At 41.3% G+C, this 18,634-nt stretch overlaps 1 protein-coding gene across 16 annotated transcripts; it reads left to right on the top strand.

Moving 5' to 3' along the window:
* Positions 1–47: 47 nt before the first annotated feature.
* On the top strand, positions 48–16,354 carry MCOLN3 (mucolipin TRP cation channel 3). Of its 16 annotated transcripts, none has more exons than XM_080623010.1 (16): positions 101–206; positions 486–688; positions 852–1,199; positions 3,008–3,237; positions 5,145–5,312; positions 5,829–5,982; positions 6,465–6,549; positions 6,630–6,726; positions 7,335–7,434; positions 9,447–9,559; positions 9,640–9,789; positions 11,877–11,978; positions 12,090–12,212; positions 12,762–12,968; positions 13,328–13,457; positions 15,082–16,354. In XM_080623010.1, the coding sequence occupies exons 4-16, from the start codon at positions 3,010–3,012 to the stop codon at positions 15,099–15,101; spliced, it is 1,677 nt and encodes a 558-aa protein (XP_080479136.1). In that variant the 5' UTR covers positions 101–206; positions 486–688; positions 852–1,199; positions 3,008–3,009; the 3' UTR covers positions 15,102–16,354. The 16 variants fall into 16 exon arrangements, with proteins under 16 accessions (XP_080479125.1, XP_080479128.1, XP_080479127.1 ...); XM_080623009.1 differs by having other exon boundaries at positions 849–1,199; XM_080623011.1 differs by having other exon boundaries at positions 108–188; positions 849–1,199.
* The last annotated feature ends 2,280 nt before the right edge of the window (positions 16,355–18,634 follow it).

Here is an 18,634-nt window from a genome sequence, read left to right as displayed (position 1 = left end):
AACGGGACTGCTCAGATCAAAACTACACGTCCCTGCATGCCATGTGCGGGGTCTCACCGCCTCCTGGCTGGGTGGAGCGCGGAGCACCATGGGTGCTGTAGGCGGCAGCTCCCTCCGTCGTCTCCCCGCCCGGCGTCTCCTCGCCGTTAGCTGCCAGGGGAACGTCCCCAGCCGGGAAGGAGGTTCAGGTGGTCCCATGCGATGCGGTAATATGAAGATTTGTGTTCCACATCTTTCATATTTTTGACGCATAAGATTAATTTAGTTTGCTTTGCTGCGATGTAAAACGCAGGAGCCCCGAAGTGTATCTCTCTCTGTGAAGTACCCAGTGTTAGTCCCTGGTGGCGCGCAGGGACCATCCACCCTCCTTACGGCAAACAGAAAGGATCCTTGCTGCCTGCTATGCCTCTCTCTACAGCTCTCTTAAAATGCCCACTCTTTTTGGTTTAGCCTTGTCCTTATTTCCCCTCTTCCTCTCACACCAGCGCTCTCACGGGTTCCTGCAACACCAACTGGGCAGCTGGTGACCGGGCGCAGCTACCGTAACCCGGGTTTTACCCCGGGCACTGCCCCGCCAGGCGGCAACACCGAGGGGACCGTGTCCACGGTGCGATGAAAGTGGCCGAGACCCAGGACAGGAGACCGTTTCTGTGAAGTCCAGTTAATAACTTTAATCCCTTAATTGCATGTAAGTGCAATGACTCAAGCATGTCAGTTATTCCACTTAGCTCACTGTGCCGCTGGCTGCCCTCTGTAACTACAGTTCTGTGACCCGAAGAGGGATTTTTATTACAGATGGGGCACAACTAATGATAACGTAAGCGTTACCTTTTTTCCTCCTGGTGCAGAAGCCCAGGTTAATAAATCTGGAGGCGGCATTACGGCGGCATACTTCAGAAGTGTATGTCCCGTGGGGATCCCCCAGTCGCGGAGATGTGAAGCAGAAGATGACAAGCCGCCGTGTGCGCTCAGCCGTGCCCCCGGGGCTGGGCCAGGGTGGCAAAAGCCGCCGGAGCCCCCAGCCCTGCCCGCCTGGGAGCCGCGCCGGCCGGCAGCAAAGGGGACCTGAACCGGTAGCGGCGGAGTGTGTGTGACGGCGGGGCCGATCCCCGGCACCAGCAGCCCCGGTCCCTCTGCGTGCGCGGCAAGAGGGCAGGGAGCGGCGGGACCTCCTCGGCAGCGACACGCCCCAGCGGCAGGTATGCGGTACGCCGCAGCCTCTCCTTTAAAAGCGCGAAGCAGTGCCCTCGGCCTCCAGCTCTTGGCTTTGGGATGCCACGGTAAATCAGCGCTCGCCGGGCCAGAGTGGCTGGGGCTGCGGGCGAGGCCGGCGGCGGCTGCTCCCGGGGAATCGCCGGTGGCCGGCGGCGGCGCGACCTGACAGGCTGAGCGAGTCCCGGCTGGCTGCAAGTGCGTTGCTCAGCCGTCCGTGGCGGCTCGGAGGAGCGGCGGGCGGCACGGTGCCGACCGCGCTGCTGGGACGGGGCGGAGGGGACGGGATGTGGCCGCCGGGTTCGAGCGCTGCCGCTGAAGGGCCCGGGCTACCTCCGCCTAACACTGTGCGTTGTGTTTGCCTGGGACATCAACTCAACCCGGTACCGTGAGGTCAAGAAGTATTATTTATGTATTTATTTATGTATTTATTTATAAATCAAGCACGTACGTTATCAGGAATATAGCAGTATCAGAGCAGGGATTCACTTGGAAATGATTGATCAGCGGTAAGAAAGACAAGTGGGGACGGTGGCATGCCGTATCCTGCAGGACAATGGCGACCTGGCAAAACGGGAGCTGATTTTTTTTTGTCTTAAGCCTGTTTTTATGGGCCTGTTCTTAGAGTTAAACTGCTGATTCAGAGCTTTTCTTGCCCTCTCTGACATCTGGGGAAGTTCAAGGTTTTGAATCATATCTGAAAACAGCCTCGTGTTCTGATGTGTGCAATGGCTGCTGGAGGAGAGGGGATATGATCTGTGCGGTTTTGAAAATTCATCTTGGTGATGATTTGTTGTTTAAATTCTATGAGAAACTTTCCTTATGCAAATTGAAAATGATTTGTCCAATATGGAACATGTTTAAATTCATTCATGACTTAGGCTGTCTCCTCTTAATGTCAAGAATCTTTTATCTGAACTAAACATTCCTGGCTACCTCTTAGGTACTTTATAAAGCATTTATAAAATGGGAGTCAGTGAAGTTAATAACAGATTAACGTCTAAACATGTTGAATACTATGGAGAGTAACATCTCAAACTGTGTTTATAGGTTATCTTCCAATCTTTCCCCTCAAACTCACCTAAACCATGAGCCTCTTCAGCTAATCACAATGCTTGGATACAATCACCTTTTGTCTTTTTGTCTGCTTCATGATCACCACTGCTTTGCACTCAGTCTTTTATGGCTGAAGACATAGATATAATCTTGCTAAATGACAAGTTAATGCACTCAGGTAATTTATCTGAATTGCAATTTGGCATGTTGGGTCCCGATTTCCAAGAGCGCTAATACTAATGTCAAAGAAAAATGCTGCCTGTCTTGGAAATTCCATTTCTTTCAAGGACTGGACAGTGGGCTTGGAGATGGGGGATTTACTAGCTACAGAAATAGGTAAGTTTTCCAGAAGACTGAATGCTCATGAGAGGCTTTTGGTACTCTTCTGGACACAGAAGGAAATGAGTCAGGATGTCTTGCATATATGATGAAGTTGGCAAGTAAGAGAGGAAGCAAGTTTTTAGCAAGTGACTCCATAATTCCAAAGGCACAGAAATTCCACTATTAAATAAACATCCTGTCAGTCTATCTGCAAATTTAAGAGCTTGCCCAAACTTTTCTTAGGGATCTGCAGAACATGTGCAATATTATGAGGAAGGTCTTAAATTCAGTGCGATGTTCAAGTGCCTTTCACAGAAGATACACATCTTTGGATCCAGTTGTCAGTGCAGACTGATCTGATGCTACTGTATTCATGCTTGCCTGTTTTCTGACTGACATGAGCTTCTCTTCATTTCAGAAATGGAAAATCCTGAAGTGGCTGTGAGCAGCTGCAGTGCCCATGATGATGAAAACCTTTGCAGCTACAAACGACACCTGTCAATATCACAGGAGGGGCTTTTGGAAGACCAGCTCAGAAGGAAGTTAAAATTCTTCTTCATGAACCCATGTGAGAAATTCTGGGCCCGGGGCAGGAAACCTTGGAAACTTGGGATTCAGCTACTCAAAATAGCAATGGTAACTGTTCAGGTGAGTAACTATGGGAGCAGGGACTCTTCTTAGCCCATGGGAAGTCAAATGAGTGCAGGGGACAAATGGTATTCACGGCATGTTGCAGAGAAAGGGAGAGGATAGACTGCAAAACTGTCTTAGTTGCATATATGTAGCTTAGATCTAGTGTGAGGCATCCCTGCCCATGGCAGAGGGGTTGGAACTAGATGATCTTAAGGTCCTTTCCAACCCTAACTATTCTTTGATTCTATGATTCAATGATTCAATAATTCTATGTTGTAATTTTCTCCTAAAACTATTGACTGAAAAAATAGCTTTCCTAAGAGTAAAGATGAAAGGAACCACGTTTAAGGGCTCAATTTGACTTCTTACTTTATTTTTTTTTCTCACCCCAAAGGATGGTGTCTGTTCCCCCAATAACTTCTTCTCTGTGAGTGTTTGAGGGAAGGAAGAGTTGTTCATGTTTCAATGTCACGGTTATAAGAACTGAAACTGTTGTCTTTTTTACCATGTTTGCTTCTATCTTGTGTACTGTATACAAACTCTTGTATTGAAAAACCCCAGAAATTCTGTTCCACTCTTCCTGTCACTCAGCCTTGCACCATAGATTTCAAATAACACATTCATCTACTTTTGTAGATTTTTGTAGATTTTTGTAGATTTTGTAGGCAATTGTTTGTCCCAAGGTTTTGTGGTTAAGGAGGAAGAAGATCTTTCACAAAACCTCTCCAGTGCCTGAGATGATGATCCTTCGGAGTTTCCCACACGTGATTTACCTTTATGGTGGTGTTGGTGCCATGACAATACAAGCATAGTGAAGAATGTTTTCCATGGTTGCATGACTGATGGGACAAACTGCAGAAATGATAGTTCTCCTGCTATACATCTGGCATTGTGTTTGTATCGCTTCCTTTCTGGTTCAGTTTTAAATGTATCATCATCCTCTGCTTGTCATCTGTCCCATTTTGCAACTAGAAATAAAATTTGATGGTGGGAGAACCTAAATAAGAAAGAAACTAGTGCTGATTTAGCGTTTTCAGAAAAAGAAACTGCCTGTAGGTAATTCAGTCTTAAGTACTGTTGATTTGCTGGTGTATTCCTTGTGCCCAGCACACGGAGCTTGCCCACAGAGCATTTTAGTATTTCTGTAACTAAGTTATCCTTATCAAAATCTACATATCCATTTTGCATCATGGCCATAAAACTTATCTGTAGACTACTGATTCGGACTTATCTCTGATGAGTTTTTTCACAATGCTCTTGGCACTAGATTTGAAACAATAGTCAATGAAGAAAATTGTGAGCTCCCACAAACAATATATCACATTCTAGAAAACTTTTCCAACCTGGATAGTAGCAAGCAGGGGTTTATGCTATTATTTGTTGGAATATATTTGTTATATTAGTTTGTTAGAGGTTATGCTGTTACAAGCACAGTTTCGATCTGTTATTCTCAAAGCACCTTTCACTGAAACCTGAGGAAGAAATGCTTGTTTTTCGGTCCTCAATTTGCCTTTTGTGTGCTGGAGTAAGGACTTCAAAGCAGGGTCTGGCTAAGTCCTGTCCTGCCTTTTTGCCTGAAGAACACTGATATTCCCCAAGGCAAGTCATATTAATGTCAGGCTGAACTAACAAACCACATGTAACAGTATATAGGTAGCTTGAATTTGAGATGGTATCCTTTTCTTTGTAAAAATGCAAGTGCTTGGCCAAGATGCTGGTAAATGTGTTAAAGGGACATTCTTGAAACCCATTGTTTCCTTAAAGTCAAGCTTTCTTTTGAGTGGCAGTGAAATGGAGTAGTCTGCCTGTAACTGCCATGTCTACCAGTGTGACAAAAGAGTGGCTGTTTGTAGGACAGGATTCATATGCTAATCCAGAAGCCAACTTTGTCTTTGAACAGGAAATATAAATGTATTTTTCAGCTGGTAGTTTTTGGACTGAGCAATCAAATGGTGGTTGCCTTCAAAGAAGAGAATACTGTTGCATTCAAACATCTCTTCTTGAAAGGATACATGGACAGAATGGATGATACCTATGCTGTGTACACACAAACAGATGTCTATGACCAGATATTCTTTGCAATAAACCAGGTAAGGACTGTTGCTGCAATATATACAATATATATACTCTTTACCTGGGTACCTTCTTCCACCTTCCCTGATGGTGCCTGAAACGACTTCTGTGCCTGTTGCTTAAGACTAGAGTGTTGACTCATTTAGGTTTTCTGTCACTGCCAGAGCATTGTACTGTGGCAACATTCTTAAAGCTAATCAGCATACTACTTCTGCACTAAATGTGCAGTCCTTGGATTTGAGCCAGAGTTCTTTGCAAGTATCAAATTAGACTTTCTAGTAAGGGTTGCAAAGAGAAAAATTTAGATCAAAATCCTGCACTTACTTTTTTGGTCAAATACCTTAAAGTATTTGAGAACTCAGCTGTAGTGTGGGGTAGGTTTCCAAGATCTTTAGATGGCATTTTAAATGAAAAAAATGGGTTATGGCACAGATCCAAACACTTCTGGGTTGTTTCCTGGTTGGTTGGGTTTTTTTCAGACTAACAGTTTTGGTGCCATCTAAGTTGGTTTGTCTGTTTGTTCTGAACTTTAGTACTTACAGCTGCCCAACATCTCTGTTGGAAACCATGCTTATGAGAAGAAGGGAGTAGAAGAGACAGCTCTGGCCCTCTGTCAGCAGTTCTACAAACGAGGAATCATCTCTCCTGGAAATGACACCTTTGATATAGACCCAGAGATTGTGACTGGTGATGAACCTCATCTATTCTATCAGTTCTTTGTGGGGGGGGACCCTACATTTGTGATAAATTCTTAAAACCCCCTCACAGTACTGTGTAGTCCTGTCACATGATCTGTATTGAACTTATTACCAGCCAAAACTGGTAAGAAAACTACTGTGTAACTAACCTCTAGCCCTCCAAGGTAACGGTCTTTTAGTCTACTGCCACAGACCAAGTGATGAGCTGTTGGCACTGATGGCTACCTAACACAAGTATTTTGGGCTAATTTCAGGAGCACTCCCTGTGAATTCATGATTAATAACTTGGATAGTGTTCAGGGAAGCCAACGTATTTGTCAACCGGCTTCCTAAATGACCCCTCGCTTAAGCATACTATCTTGTCTGCTATAGTCATCAGCTCTTTACAGCCTCAGGAGTGGGAATGGCAGATTACAGTAAAAAGGGCGTGATAACCCATGAGATGTTGTTTTGAGTCCTTATCCGTTGCAGACTGCTTGTACATTGAGCCAATGATACCATTAGACAACACAACAGTGGGAAAGCACAATTTGAATTTCACTCTGGATTTCCACAGGTGAGGGGGAAGCAGCTCCTCCTGTATTGGGGTATTTGTGCATTTTCCCTGTGAAAAGCTAATACGGAGCTCTATTGCAGACTGGTGATGGTGCAGCTCAAGTTCAATCTGAAGGCAATCAACCTCCAGACTGTTCGTCACCATGAGCTCCCTGACTGTTATGATTTCACTCTGAGGGTAGGTGGAAGCCTGCCACGTGTCTTTCTGTTCAAAATGAGAAATCATTCCTGCTGATTTACCATATACAGTCAGTGCAGGTGCTTTCTGAAGTGTTGGGCACCACTGACTGGTCCACACTGGTGTCTGGATTACTCTGTCATGCGTTAGTGTACCCTGTAAATACTGCTGGTTGTCACTGTGCAAAGTTAAGCTTTGAGTGCCCGTGACATGGTCCTGAAGCACTTTTTTGGCTTACAGCCTTTTGTGCTCTAATCCATCTGAAGTATAATGAAAGCATAAACCTCTTCCCTTTAGAGAGATGCTTCTATAAAAGGTTGTTTTCAGATCATAGAGGAATGAGTCTGTAGTTTAAAAGAATTTCATGTAGTATCTAGTTGATCAAGCAATTTATGGCAATTATATTGTTCACTAGGTTTGTTTTTCACTTTGACAGCATTTATTTGAATAAACTGGAATTGCGTTAGGCTTGAATACATTTTGTAACTTCTCCCCTAGGAGCATTATTCTAAACCATTATGCAGGCTTAGCTTACAGTGTGCTACATACGTAATGGTTTGACTTTAAAAAGACATGCTTTTTTTAATTTGTTTGTTTTGTTAATACAGATAGTGTTTGATAACAAAGCACACAGTGGAAGAATCAAAATAAGCCTAGACAATGACATAGAGATCAGGGAATGTAAAGACTGGCACGTTTCTGGATCAAGTAAGTGACATAAATACATTCAAATTTTCATGTTAAATTTTCGCCACACTAGCACAATGCTTGTTAAACTCTTCTTTTGTTAAAAGATGAGGCACTATTGACAGACATTTTCTAGTGGCTTGGCTCTAAATCCTGATTTTCTAAGATACTGTTCTTCAACCTCTGATCTGAAACCCTAGGAACCAGCCATACCATTACTTTCCTTAGCAGTTCTCCAACCTTGCACCTTTGATAGTGTCAAACCAAAATTTTCCCACACCTCACTGTGCATCCTTCTAGCTTTGGCTACTGAATTTATGCTCTTCGTTGCTTAAGGTAGGCTGTGAACTGTTCTAGCGCTAGGCAACAGAAGGACACATGATAGTGTTGGAAAGTAGAAACGATTCACTCTTATTTCAGGACGTAGCCCAGGAAAGATAAGGAAGCTCTTGATATGGCTTGCTAGAGTGGAATGGCTAGAAACACTTCGATTGGCGCTTAAATGTTGTTTGGCTTGTGTTCTGGTGTACGGAGATGCACAGTATGGGTAAATCATATTAAATACTTACTCACAAGAGCATCCCTTTTTGGCAGCTATTGGGTCTGGTCAAAACATTGCCTGAGATCTCTTTTGATTAGAGAAAATAATCTCTTTGAAAGTCGGAAGTTTTCCAAGACTTTAAATTCCACTTATTTTTTATATTTTGCTGAATTAAGCAATAGGATGAATCAGGTCCATTTTTCTACTTGGCCACTTTCGCTTTTGCTGTGCCTACACCAGGAAATTAAAAGCTGGTAGTGAAAAAAGAGAAGTTTGGGGGGTTTATTTTAAAGATCCAGATTGGCATAAATTTGGAGGAATTTAATGAAATGCGTTACAGAGGACAAAACACTCCACTTAGGCGAATGCATGTTTCACTACACACTGTTTATGAACTTTGCTAGCTGCCGTGTTACAAATGCACACCAGATGGCATGCTACCTCTAACAGATTGCTAGTGCAGCAGCACAAGCAGGTTTTGACACCACGCTTCTGTAATAATCCACATCTGATACCTGTGTAGATTGCCTCTATAACAGTTTTCAAAATCATCTCCTGGAGTACCCTGTATTATTTTCTTAAAGCCAAGGAAGAATATAAAGGTAATGATTACAATGGGACAATAACAAGTTGTTGCTGTTCTGGACTACACTGCAAACCCAGTTTAAATGGCAATGTGTTGGTGCTCTTCATAACCCTTTAAATGGCATCTGTCAGTGACTTTGGTATAAGTAAGAAGAAGGTGTGCTTTTTCTGAGTAGTGCAGTTTGTGAAGTCAACTAGAACTTCATTACAGCATTTTGGAGAATTGCTTGTCTTGAAAATTTAGCATGAATTTATTTCAATTGTTTTTCTCAATCACTCTTTAGCATTAAAAATGTATATTGTCTCATTGAGTTTCAGCTGTATCATAGGTGTAAAAAAGGGGGTCTAGTTGCCAAATTTTGCACCAGCTCTATTTTAGTTGATCAAGACTGTGAATTTTAGTAACATAAGAGATGGAGAACTGAAGTCTAGCTCAATGCTAGTCTTGGCCAGCTGGGCAGCAGTGCAAATTATCTGTGCTGCTCTAGGACAGAAAACCCATCTGATAGTCAAGTACTGGTCTGGAAGAGAAGACACAAAGTTCCTGGGATTTTTTTTTGACACGTTCCGTCACTCCAGAGGCCATTCCCGTGCTTGTAAAACGGACAACTCCCACCTCAAATTCTGCGGGGCTGGAAGAAGCGCTGTCTCTCTGGTATACTTTTGAGGTGGTATCAGCCTTCCTAAATAAACTAAAGTGGTGGTATCCATGGTGCAGATGCACTTGTGTCTCATGAAAATACGTCAGATAGATAAACTTTTTGGGGAAAAATGTTAACATTTTTCTTAATTAAATTGTATAAATAAAGTCAACATTGAAACTTGATTCTTATTTCAATATTCAAGATGATCAACAAGACGAAATGCATCTGACTATGAATATATATGTACATTTTTGTTCTTGCAGTACAGAAGAACACTCATTACATGATGATCTTTGATGCTTTTGTTATATTGACTTGTCTGGCTTCACTGATCCTTTGCACACGATCAGTGGTTAAAGGAATTCAGCTCCAAAGGGTGGGTATAACTCTTTTCTTGGAAAGCCTTCATGTCTTGTGTAAGTCTGATTAACCTTTTTCTTTCCTCTTTTCCCCTAGGAATTTGTAAGCTTTTTCCTATATTATTATAAGAAAGAAGTATCTTTCAGTGATCAAATGGAATTTGTCAATGGATGGTACATCATGATTATGGTCAGTGATGTCTTAACTATTGTTGGATCAACTCTGAAGATGGAGATACAAGCTAAGGTGAGGTTTTTACACTGTCAGGTAGAAGCAAAACTGATTGTTGCTCTCCCAGTTAGGTTTAAATCTGTCAGAGGACTTTAGGCTGGCTGAGCTTCATCCTGTAGTGGCATGAAGTTTTAAAATCCCATCTTCTCCTCTGCAATTGTAACTGGGATGTGTTGTTTCTAGTTGAGAGATTAGAAAAATTCTGATTATCTCTAGATATTTTAGTTTTAATTACCTTTGCTTCTTTGTGACACCAAGAAATAAAATTAACTTCATCTCTGGAAGTCTGAGACTGTTGACTTTCTCTCTTGCCCATTTAAGACCACTTATATTTGCTTATTTGATGATTTATTTATTTTTATTTTAATTTAGCATTTAACTTTCTGTTCCCTATTTAACAAGTGTTTAACCAGCACAGAGACTCTCTCTTTAAACACCAGTTTGCTGCTTTCCCAGCTTCTGGTTTCCAGCACGTATGGAACAGTCAGCCACAGCCAGGAGCTAGGCCTAAAATATTCTAAGATAAACTTGATAATGAAAAAAAAAAGGCCAACTTTTAAAAACATACCATGTGAACCAGAATTAGGGGAGAAAAGTTATTACAATATGCAATCCTGAAGCACTCTAATATTTAGCTAATGTTGTTGTTCACCAAATCTCTAGCAGACTTTGAAGTGTGACATTGCAACACAGCAGACTTTGGACAGTAGTGATGAAAGGATGGGCCTGAAATCCATCTGGTGACAGCTTGACTATCCTAAATGCCCTGTACAAACTGCCCTATCTTGCCTTAGGAACTATAAACTCAGTTGTTAAGAGTAGGAAGAAGCTGTGAGGAAGTTGGCTAAGAGATAGCTTCATCCTGCTTCAACAGAAACAAAGACAAGAACATGGTTGGAGTAAGATCTTATATTTGGAATTCTAGTAACTTATAAATACATTTATTTCTATATGTTTCTATTATAAGAGAGTATTTTACTAAAATTCTTCTCTATTGGTACATTTCACTTCATTTTGCAAGCCTTGCAGACCATAAAAACAAGATCTCATTCCATGTCACTTAGTGGCTGAATAATAAGTTCATATTAAAGTAACCTAAATTTGTGTTTTGTCAAGCTGTAAATGAATTATGGTAATATAAAAAATTAGAAAACTCTTAGCGGAATAAAACCATAAAATAGAGAAAAATTCTTATTCAGTAAGTTGTCATGAACCATTTCAGAGTAGAGCTGCAATTCAGGGAACAGGGTATATGCTAACTTGGACAAAAACAGGCCAGGATGTATAGGTGGAAAAAGGTAATGAAGTGCCAATAAAATATAAATGAAGTCCTGGTTAGAATTAATTAGAAGGTGATTAGTCTTCTCCTTGAAACTTTCTATGCCTCACAGTTCCTGGCTACCTCACAAGGTCCTCCTTAGTACTTATCTGAGCTCTGGTGACAAGTCATGCTATTTCACAGTATCACAGTATCACAGTATGTTAGAGATTGGAAGGGACCTCAAAAGATCATCTAGTCCAATCCCCCTGCCAGAGCAGGAACACCTAGATAAGGTTACACAAACCTGCTTTGCCTGCATACTGGAAGAACCTTCTATGCTCTGCTGTTCTAAAGTCACATCTACACTGTCCATTGGGATACAGTGGAGAGATTCCCAAGCTGCTCTGGGGAATCTGCCAATGCATATTCCAGAAGCAGTTACTGCAGGCCTGGAAGCAGCATAAAAATGTTAGCAGTGCCACTCTGAAGCTCTTAGTAAGCCATGTACAGAGGGGGTGCCTCTGAACCCACCATGCTGCTGCGCTGTTGGCCCTGCAAATGAAGCTTGTCTTGTCAGGATCTATTTTACAAACAGCCATATGTAAAGGTATGTGAAATGAGTTACACTTGAAAGTGCCCTTCCTCTCTGGTGGGACTTCAGCTCTCTAATGCATGTTGCCCCAAACTAAATTTTAACGGGAGAGGCTGCTAAGATAAATTATCTTTCTTAACAGATCTTTCTAGTAACAAAAGTTGCAATTTAGAACCTGTTGTTCTAAATTTAGTTGTTATAATACTTTATGTAGATATATTTTATTTATTTTCCCTTTTTTTTTTTTAGAGTCTGACAAGTTATGATGTGTGTAGCATACTTCTCGGAACATCGACTATGCTTGTGTGGCTTGGAGTCATTCGCTACCTAGGTTTCTTTCAGAAGTATAATGTAAGGATCTTCTGGGATCTTCGTGCTGTTGGTATTTATTCTGTTTGTTGCTATAAGAGGGCTGGAAGAAATGCCTGGTTGAATTCTAACTGTTTGCATTTCTCTGTGCAGCTTCTTATCCTAACACTGCGAGCAGCATTACCCAATGTGATGAGGTTCTGCTGTTGTGCTGCTATGATCTACTTGGGCTACTGTTTCTGTGGATGGATTGTGCTGGGACCGTACCATGTGAAGGTAATATACTTACCATGAAAAAGTCAACTTGAATTAACAGAATGGATTCCAAACAAATGAGAGCTTACTGCTGTTGTCTTCTAGGTTTCCATGTCAAGGCTTCCCTTAACATAAAAATAGTGCATCCTCAACATGATGTTGCTCTGTTTGAGGAGTCTGACTTCCATGACTCAATCAGACTTTCCTTGAGTTATGAAAGCTCTGAGTCAGAAGTGGAAGCTCCTGTGACTCCCAATCACATGTTGGTATTTTGAGAAATAATTTTCATATTGCAGAACACCAGTGTCAGACTTAAGCTTTGGAGACTTTGTCCTTGTCACTTTTAAAAGTGAAATTGGCTTATCTGAATTGAATGTGCATATGTGCAGGAGGTGCCAAACATTGTTCACTCATCAAATGTTTTACTGTTTGCACCTTGTCGTACTCTTGAGTGTACAAAGAGATCCAAGGCAGCAGGTCATCAGCTGTGCATTTTCTTCACCCTATGTAGAGCCTTTGGATCCAAATAAAGCAGTGATGGATGTGCTTGCCTTCTTCCCTCCTCTCTAGTTTCGCTCTCTGAACACGGTTTCTGAATGCCTTTTTTCACTGATCAATGGAGATGACATGTTTGCTACCTTTGCAAAAATGCAGCAGAAAAGTTACTTGGTTTGGTTATTCAGTAGGATCTACCTCTACTCCTTCATCAGTCTGTTCATCTATATGGTGCTGAGTCTCTTCATTGCACTCATTACAGATACATATGAAACTGTCAAGGTAAGCATGGACTCTTTGGAATAAAAATGAAAGATTGGTGCTAGCAAGACTCTCATCCCCCTCAATATTGTGACTTGCAGTGCATGCCAATATAAAAGATAAATACAATGGCTGCTTTAGAGGGTGTAAAGTGATGATGAGAGGCTTGAAATCTCTTCCTCCTTCAGTTTTCTTACAATTCTATCTGATTTCCAGCTCCAATGCAAGCTAAATACCTGCTAAAAAGCAGTAATTTCGTATTCAGTTCTGTTAATCTTCTAATTTCAGACTTGAACAATGTCTGAAAAGTGGTCTGGGGATGATCTGGGTTATTTTATGTTTTAGCCTTGTCAAAGGTTTAACTAAATATCAATTTCTAGCACTACCAGCAAGATGGCTTTCCAGAGACAGAACTTCAGAGATTTATATCACAGTGCAAAGACTTACCAAACTCTGGCAGGTACAGGTTAGAGGAGGAGAGCTCTGCATCCCTCTTCTGTTGTTGCAATGGTATGTACCTGTATTAAAATTATACATTAAGGTATATGCAAAGGCAGCATGCCACAACGTGTCCCTGTTATTTATGAAGAGCACTTAATTTTTTTGGTGTGTGTGGGGGAAACCCTCCATCCCCCCAACATAAAAATCCTAAACTATTTCTAAAACTTTAGAATGGAGCACTTTAGCAAAATGTCTGCAGCCAAAAGACTCCTTAGGAGAGGTGAGGAAACTTGTAAATTAAGGATCACTTAATATGAAAAACAGTACAGAAAGTTAAGACAGTATACACAGTAGCTTGGGAACCCCATATGTGTAATGTGCAAGCATTAACATTGCCTGTACTCACTGCAATAGACAGTACTCGTTCAGTGTCTTCTTACCCACTTTTTAATGATGCTTTGCACAGTAAGGTGTCCTAACTCAAATGGTATCAGGCCTGAAGCTTAGGGAGAAAAGCTTGCCAAGATTTTAGGACAGCATGCAGTTTATGATAGTATCATAGCACCTGGAAAAGTGTTGCCTAACTTCCACTATGGAGAGCTTAATGCTTCAGTTATTTGAAGCTTTGTTTCTTCAAGAATACTGATTGCAGGATACATGGTTTATATTTAACCTGGCTGGCAGCAACTCTGAGTTTTGCTTGTTGAATGGTCCTTTGGTGGGGGAGCCTTAAAATATTTGCAGCTTGGTTAAAAAGATCAAAGACATTTGCAGCTCCTTGGGCTCTTCTGGTGTGCTCTATATGCTCCTTGCTATATGCCAGATAGATTATATTTATGTAGGGGACGAGATGGGGATATATTTCAGAACAGGGAGAAAACAGAGCCTTACTGGAGATGAAAGTGTGGGATGAAGCACAGCAGGGCATCTTGCGCCTGGGTAAAGGGCACAGAAATGTTAATATTTCCTTTTCTGCACACACCTCAGTTTAACCGGGCAAGAAACCCAACATGAGGCAGGACAAGGTGGGGATATACTTCTCCCACTGACTGTAAGTCAGGGAATTGACCTCTAGAAGAGCATTCAAAGAGGAAAACTTGGGTACTCTCAAGCAAGTTGTTCTTCAGGAGTATTGGGCAGCCAGCAGCTGCCGGCTGTGGGCTCAGAGCTGCAGGCATTTAAGTGCCACATTTCAGAGCCTTGTTTCCTAAATGGGTTACCTGCTCTTCAACTGTTTTATCCTGGTGCCATGTCTTGATCCACATGCATGCTTCATACCATGCATGCTAATGCTACAGACTGGTTTTTTGTCTGGAAATAGTGCGTTTCTTTCTCTAGAAGCTAGATCAGGGGCTGACTTTGCAGTTGCCCGCAAATACTGGACATTGCTCCATTAGCTCTATTATTGTGGCTGTCTGGTTTGACTTTAAAACAAATGATCTGTAGGAAGAAGTACGTATCTTGATGTTGCATTATGGCTTCTGCTCCTTAATTAGTCACATGGTCCTACAGGACATACAAGGCTCAATTCTTTCACATGTTCAAAATGTTTTATGGTGATTCATAGCAGTTTCTGATCAGGGTATGTCAAATTAGTAATTAAATAGTTCAGAGTTATTTTTAAGGTTTTTTGTATGATGAAACTGTTATTTTGATGCATGTACCTGACAACTTTTCTCCCTCTCCTGTACAGGTTGTAGTGAACATGTGTAGTGGATTGTGGGAATGTATCATGGAGGCTTTAAAGGAGCACATATTGCAAGAACTGTAAAGTGGAGCTTGTGGAAAACCTTATACCTAAAGCCTGAATTTGCTCTTCTCTAAAAACAGTGTAAGCCTGTGGCAGAAGCTTATGATAAACTTTCTGATTAGGCACTGTCATTACTAGTTCAGGGGTTTTGGGGGTTGTTTTTTTATTAGCTTTGTTCTATTTGTTTCCTCAGTTAAATTGCGCAGAGGGCATTAAAAAGCTGTCTTGTGTTCAGAGACTTGGCTAGATTATGTGAGTAGACTAGAAATGCAGTAACTTTCAATAATAAGTAGAAATAGTGCTAGACAACCACAACTTTGAACATCAACCTAGCCCTCAGTACTGCAGGCTTTATCTGGCTGTGGCTGACCCATCACTGAATGAATGAAAGCTCACTCTAGAGCTCTCAGCATCTTTTGTTTATCTGCACTCATAGTACAAATAAACTAAAGCTATAAAGTCTGGTGTAATTTGGTTCTGGAGACATTACAGTGAATGGATGCACAACCCATTTCAATACAGCTGAGAGCATAAACCAAGTATTTTTATAAGCATAAGTACCACTTGATGTAAGTAGCAGTCTCTTCTCAGAGAGGCTATGGGTATGACAGGCCAGAACCTGAGGGGTGAGTTGCGGGGAGAAATGTAGATGTTCTCCTATACCCAAAGCTGGGTAGGATCAGTTACAGTCTTCAGCTTCGCAGTGTGCCGACCTTACATTTTTAAAAGAAAAGTCAGACAAAAGCACTTTCTATTTTTTTATTTGAAATCTTCCTCTGGTACACAAGTCTGTAAACCTGAAGTCTAAACTAATTTAAATACACAGAAGATGTGTCTCTGAGAGTCATGTCTCTCCATGCTTTAGAAGCTGGATGTCTCCTACCAACATAATAACCTGGTACTGTCGGTTGCTGTCTTAGACATTGTATCTTACAAACATTCAGTTTTCACAACTTAGTTCATAGACCTTGTTGATTGTGATACCATTTAATGGATGCCTTATTTTCTGTAGTCTATTCACTCTGGGAGCAGAACAGAAAACCAAAGGAAAGCATATTTTAGATAACTTACATTTGTGAGCAACATTCCTGTAGCGGTGTGTGATAATGTGTAACACTGTGCACAAAAGTGGAGGACACTAAACATGTTCTTTCTGAATGTTTAAACATTGTAAATGTGCTACAATAAACAGTTCCAGCTGCAGTAAGAACTGGGTGTGCCAATATTCAGTTTAAGAGTAAATAGGTTGTGAGGTTAATATGGAAGCTTTTTTTTATAACACTACGCAATAATTCGAATGAAACTGTGTGTGGAGTGTGTGAGCTTGCATTTCCCGTAGTCAAGATAGTTCCTGTGTACCTTGGTGAGGACCTGTTCGCATGTGATCCTGTTCAACAGCATTTCAGAGTTTGTCATAGAAACAAATGAGCAAGTGTTAAACCTTACGTTATGTGTACATTATGTGAAATTCAGCAAAAGCAAAACAAATGCAACATGTAGGCAGAACAGATGATTCACGGTATCTGAGAGTTTCCTGGATTGAAGTCCTTGTCTTCCAACAATCCCCTAAGATTGAAGTTTTGAAGCTTTTCAAGAAGATTCAAGGCAATCTGGCCTTGAAAAGCAAATATTAAGTGACTGTGTTTTCTGTTGACCCATTAAAGTCCTTGTGGGTCTTTGACACCACACAATATATATAACGTGAACATCACTATTGTATAAGATAGTTTTTGCAAGGAATTCTGACAAGGATGGCAAGCACTTTAAGATCACTCAAATGCAAGCAGCTGACTTATTAGCAAAGCTTTTTCATAAAGAGTTAAGAAAAAGCTAAGATTGATAATTTGATCAAAATGCAACTGCATTTTGTAAACAGCTGTGGACTTCTTTGTAAATACAGTTACAAGGCAAGTAGTAGTCTGATTTCATTTAGAAATGGAGCAGAGCGTATGCTTTGTAACTGTTAACTTATGAAATTGGCAACAAATTTCAACAACACTTGACAGAGCTCTAAAATATCAAATTCCTATACAGCTTTATAGAAGCAGGGAGAAGTCATGTTTCCAAAAGCAGGAAAAGATATTGTATAGAGATTCATTCAACTCCTAATAGGAGGAATCTTCCACTGAAGCCTGGTTTCTGTCGCCTGAAGGATAAACTTCATTGTGAAGCTTGTTTTGCAGTTAAATCCCTGTTAGAGTCTTTAAGTAATGACCTGTGCTTGTGCTACAGCTAAAAAGTCAATCAACTTAGACACAGAAATTCAATGGAAAACCATGCTCTGCTACTCCTGCTGGAGCACACAGCTTCTAATTTAGCGTTGCTGGCAGCTGTATGGGTTTTGGGAGGAAAGAGTTGATGAATGGTGACTTGCCTTCAAACAGTAATGGCAGGGTCACAGTATGAAGCCAGAGGGGAGGGCTAACTAAAAGGAGTAGAAGGATGTGTAAACCAAAGAATCGGATGGGGTGGGAGGAAAAGAAGGGACAACTGCTTATGAAGATAACACAGCAACAATTGCAGGCTGTTACATGAAATAAAGAACAGTTCCCTGAAAGGTTACTGGCTTACACCTCCTCAAAATGTCCAGTCATGACTGCAAAAATAAATGCTGCTTGGCTTACATATCTCATATCTATCTGGTTTTTGTTTAAGAAAACCAGACACTCAAGCATGTATTGTCAGCACCTTATAGTGCTGCTGGCAGTTTAAATGCTTGCTGTCCAGGTTTCTGGCCTTGATCCGTGGTGTTCAGGATCTTCATTTGCCCAAGTATTGCACCCACCTGAGAAGAAGCCAGTGAATGCTGTGTTTTCTAGCCTGCTGGCTGCATTTGAGATGAGACGCAGCTCTGCCAAGAGATCTGTGGCTGCTGCTGTTCTGTGTGTGGTGGGGCTTTTAAATCTTAGTTCATGTCAATATATGATGTGCTTGTAATGGACTTGGAGAGACAAGATCTTATTCTAAAAAAACCCCTTGTGCCTTCAACAGTATCAGTAATCTCAATATTAGTAAAGCTAGTAATACATGTAAAACTGCATCCTGGAGACATTGGTATCTTTATGCTGATACAATCAAGCAGGCACACATAGAACTGTAAAATGCAGATGGGGAGATCAAAGAAGCAGATAAAGCTTCAGATAAAATTCATTATGCTTAAAAGTGCAATTCTAAGTAAAACAAGGCTGTTGGTGTTGTCCAAGAAGTTTTGGATGGGTAAGAGAGTTCTTTTGTTTTAGCTCTCACTGCCTGTGGAAAGAGTTGCCCAAACAATACTGACAGTGAGTATTTCCTCATGAAAATAAGTTGCAGGGTGCTAAACCTGGGTAAAAGTTGCTCCTCATCAAGGCTCATTTCATGCTCCAGCAGTGAGAGCTTGTTTTCAAGCAGAGCTCAGAGATCATAACAGAATGAAGTTACACTGAGGGGAAGAGAGAGGTGGGGACCATACTTGTTTCTAAGTGCAAGTTTCCATTCTCAAGGGAAGGTAAAAAGT

This window comes from Psittacula echo, assembly GCF_963264785.1.
Source record: "Psittacula echo genome assembly, chromosome: 7".
In the NCBI taxonomy this organism is placed as follows: domain Eukaryota; kingdom Metazoa; phylum Chordata; class Aves; order Psittaciformes; family Psittacidae; genus Psittacula; species Psittacula echo.
This window is presented reverse-complemented; position numbering and strand designations above follow the sequence as displayed.

Coding starts and splice junctions, on each gene's coding strand:
- MCOLN3 (XM_080622999.1), top strand. CDS start 89: ATGGGTGCTGTAGGCGGCAGCTCCCTCCGTCGTCTCCCCGCCCGGCGT. Junction 9,560..9,639: donor AAGGAATTCAGCTCCAAAGG/GTGGGTATAACT, acceptor CTTTTCCCCTAG/GAATTTGTAAGCTTTTTCCT. Junction 12,213..12,761: donor TGGGACCGTACCATGTGAAG/GTAATATACTTA, acceptor CCTCCTCTCTAG/TTTCGCTCTCTGAACACGGT.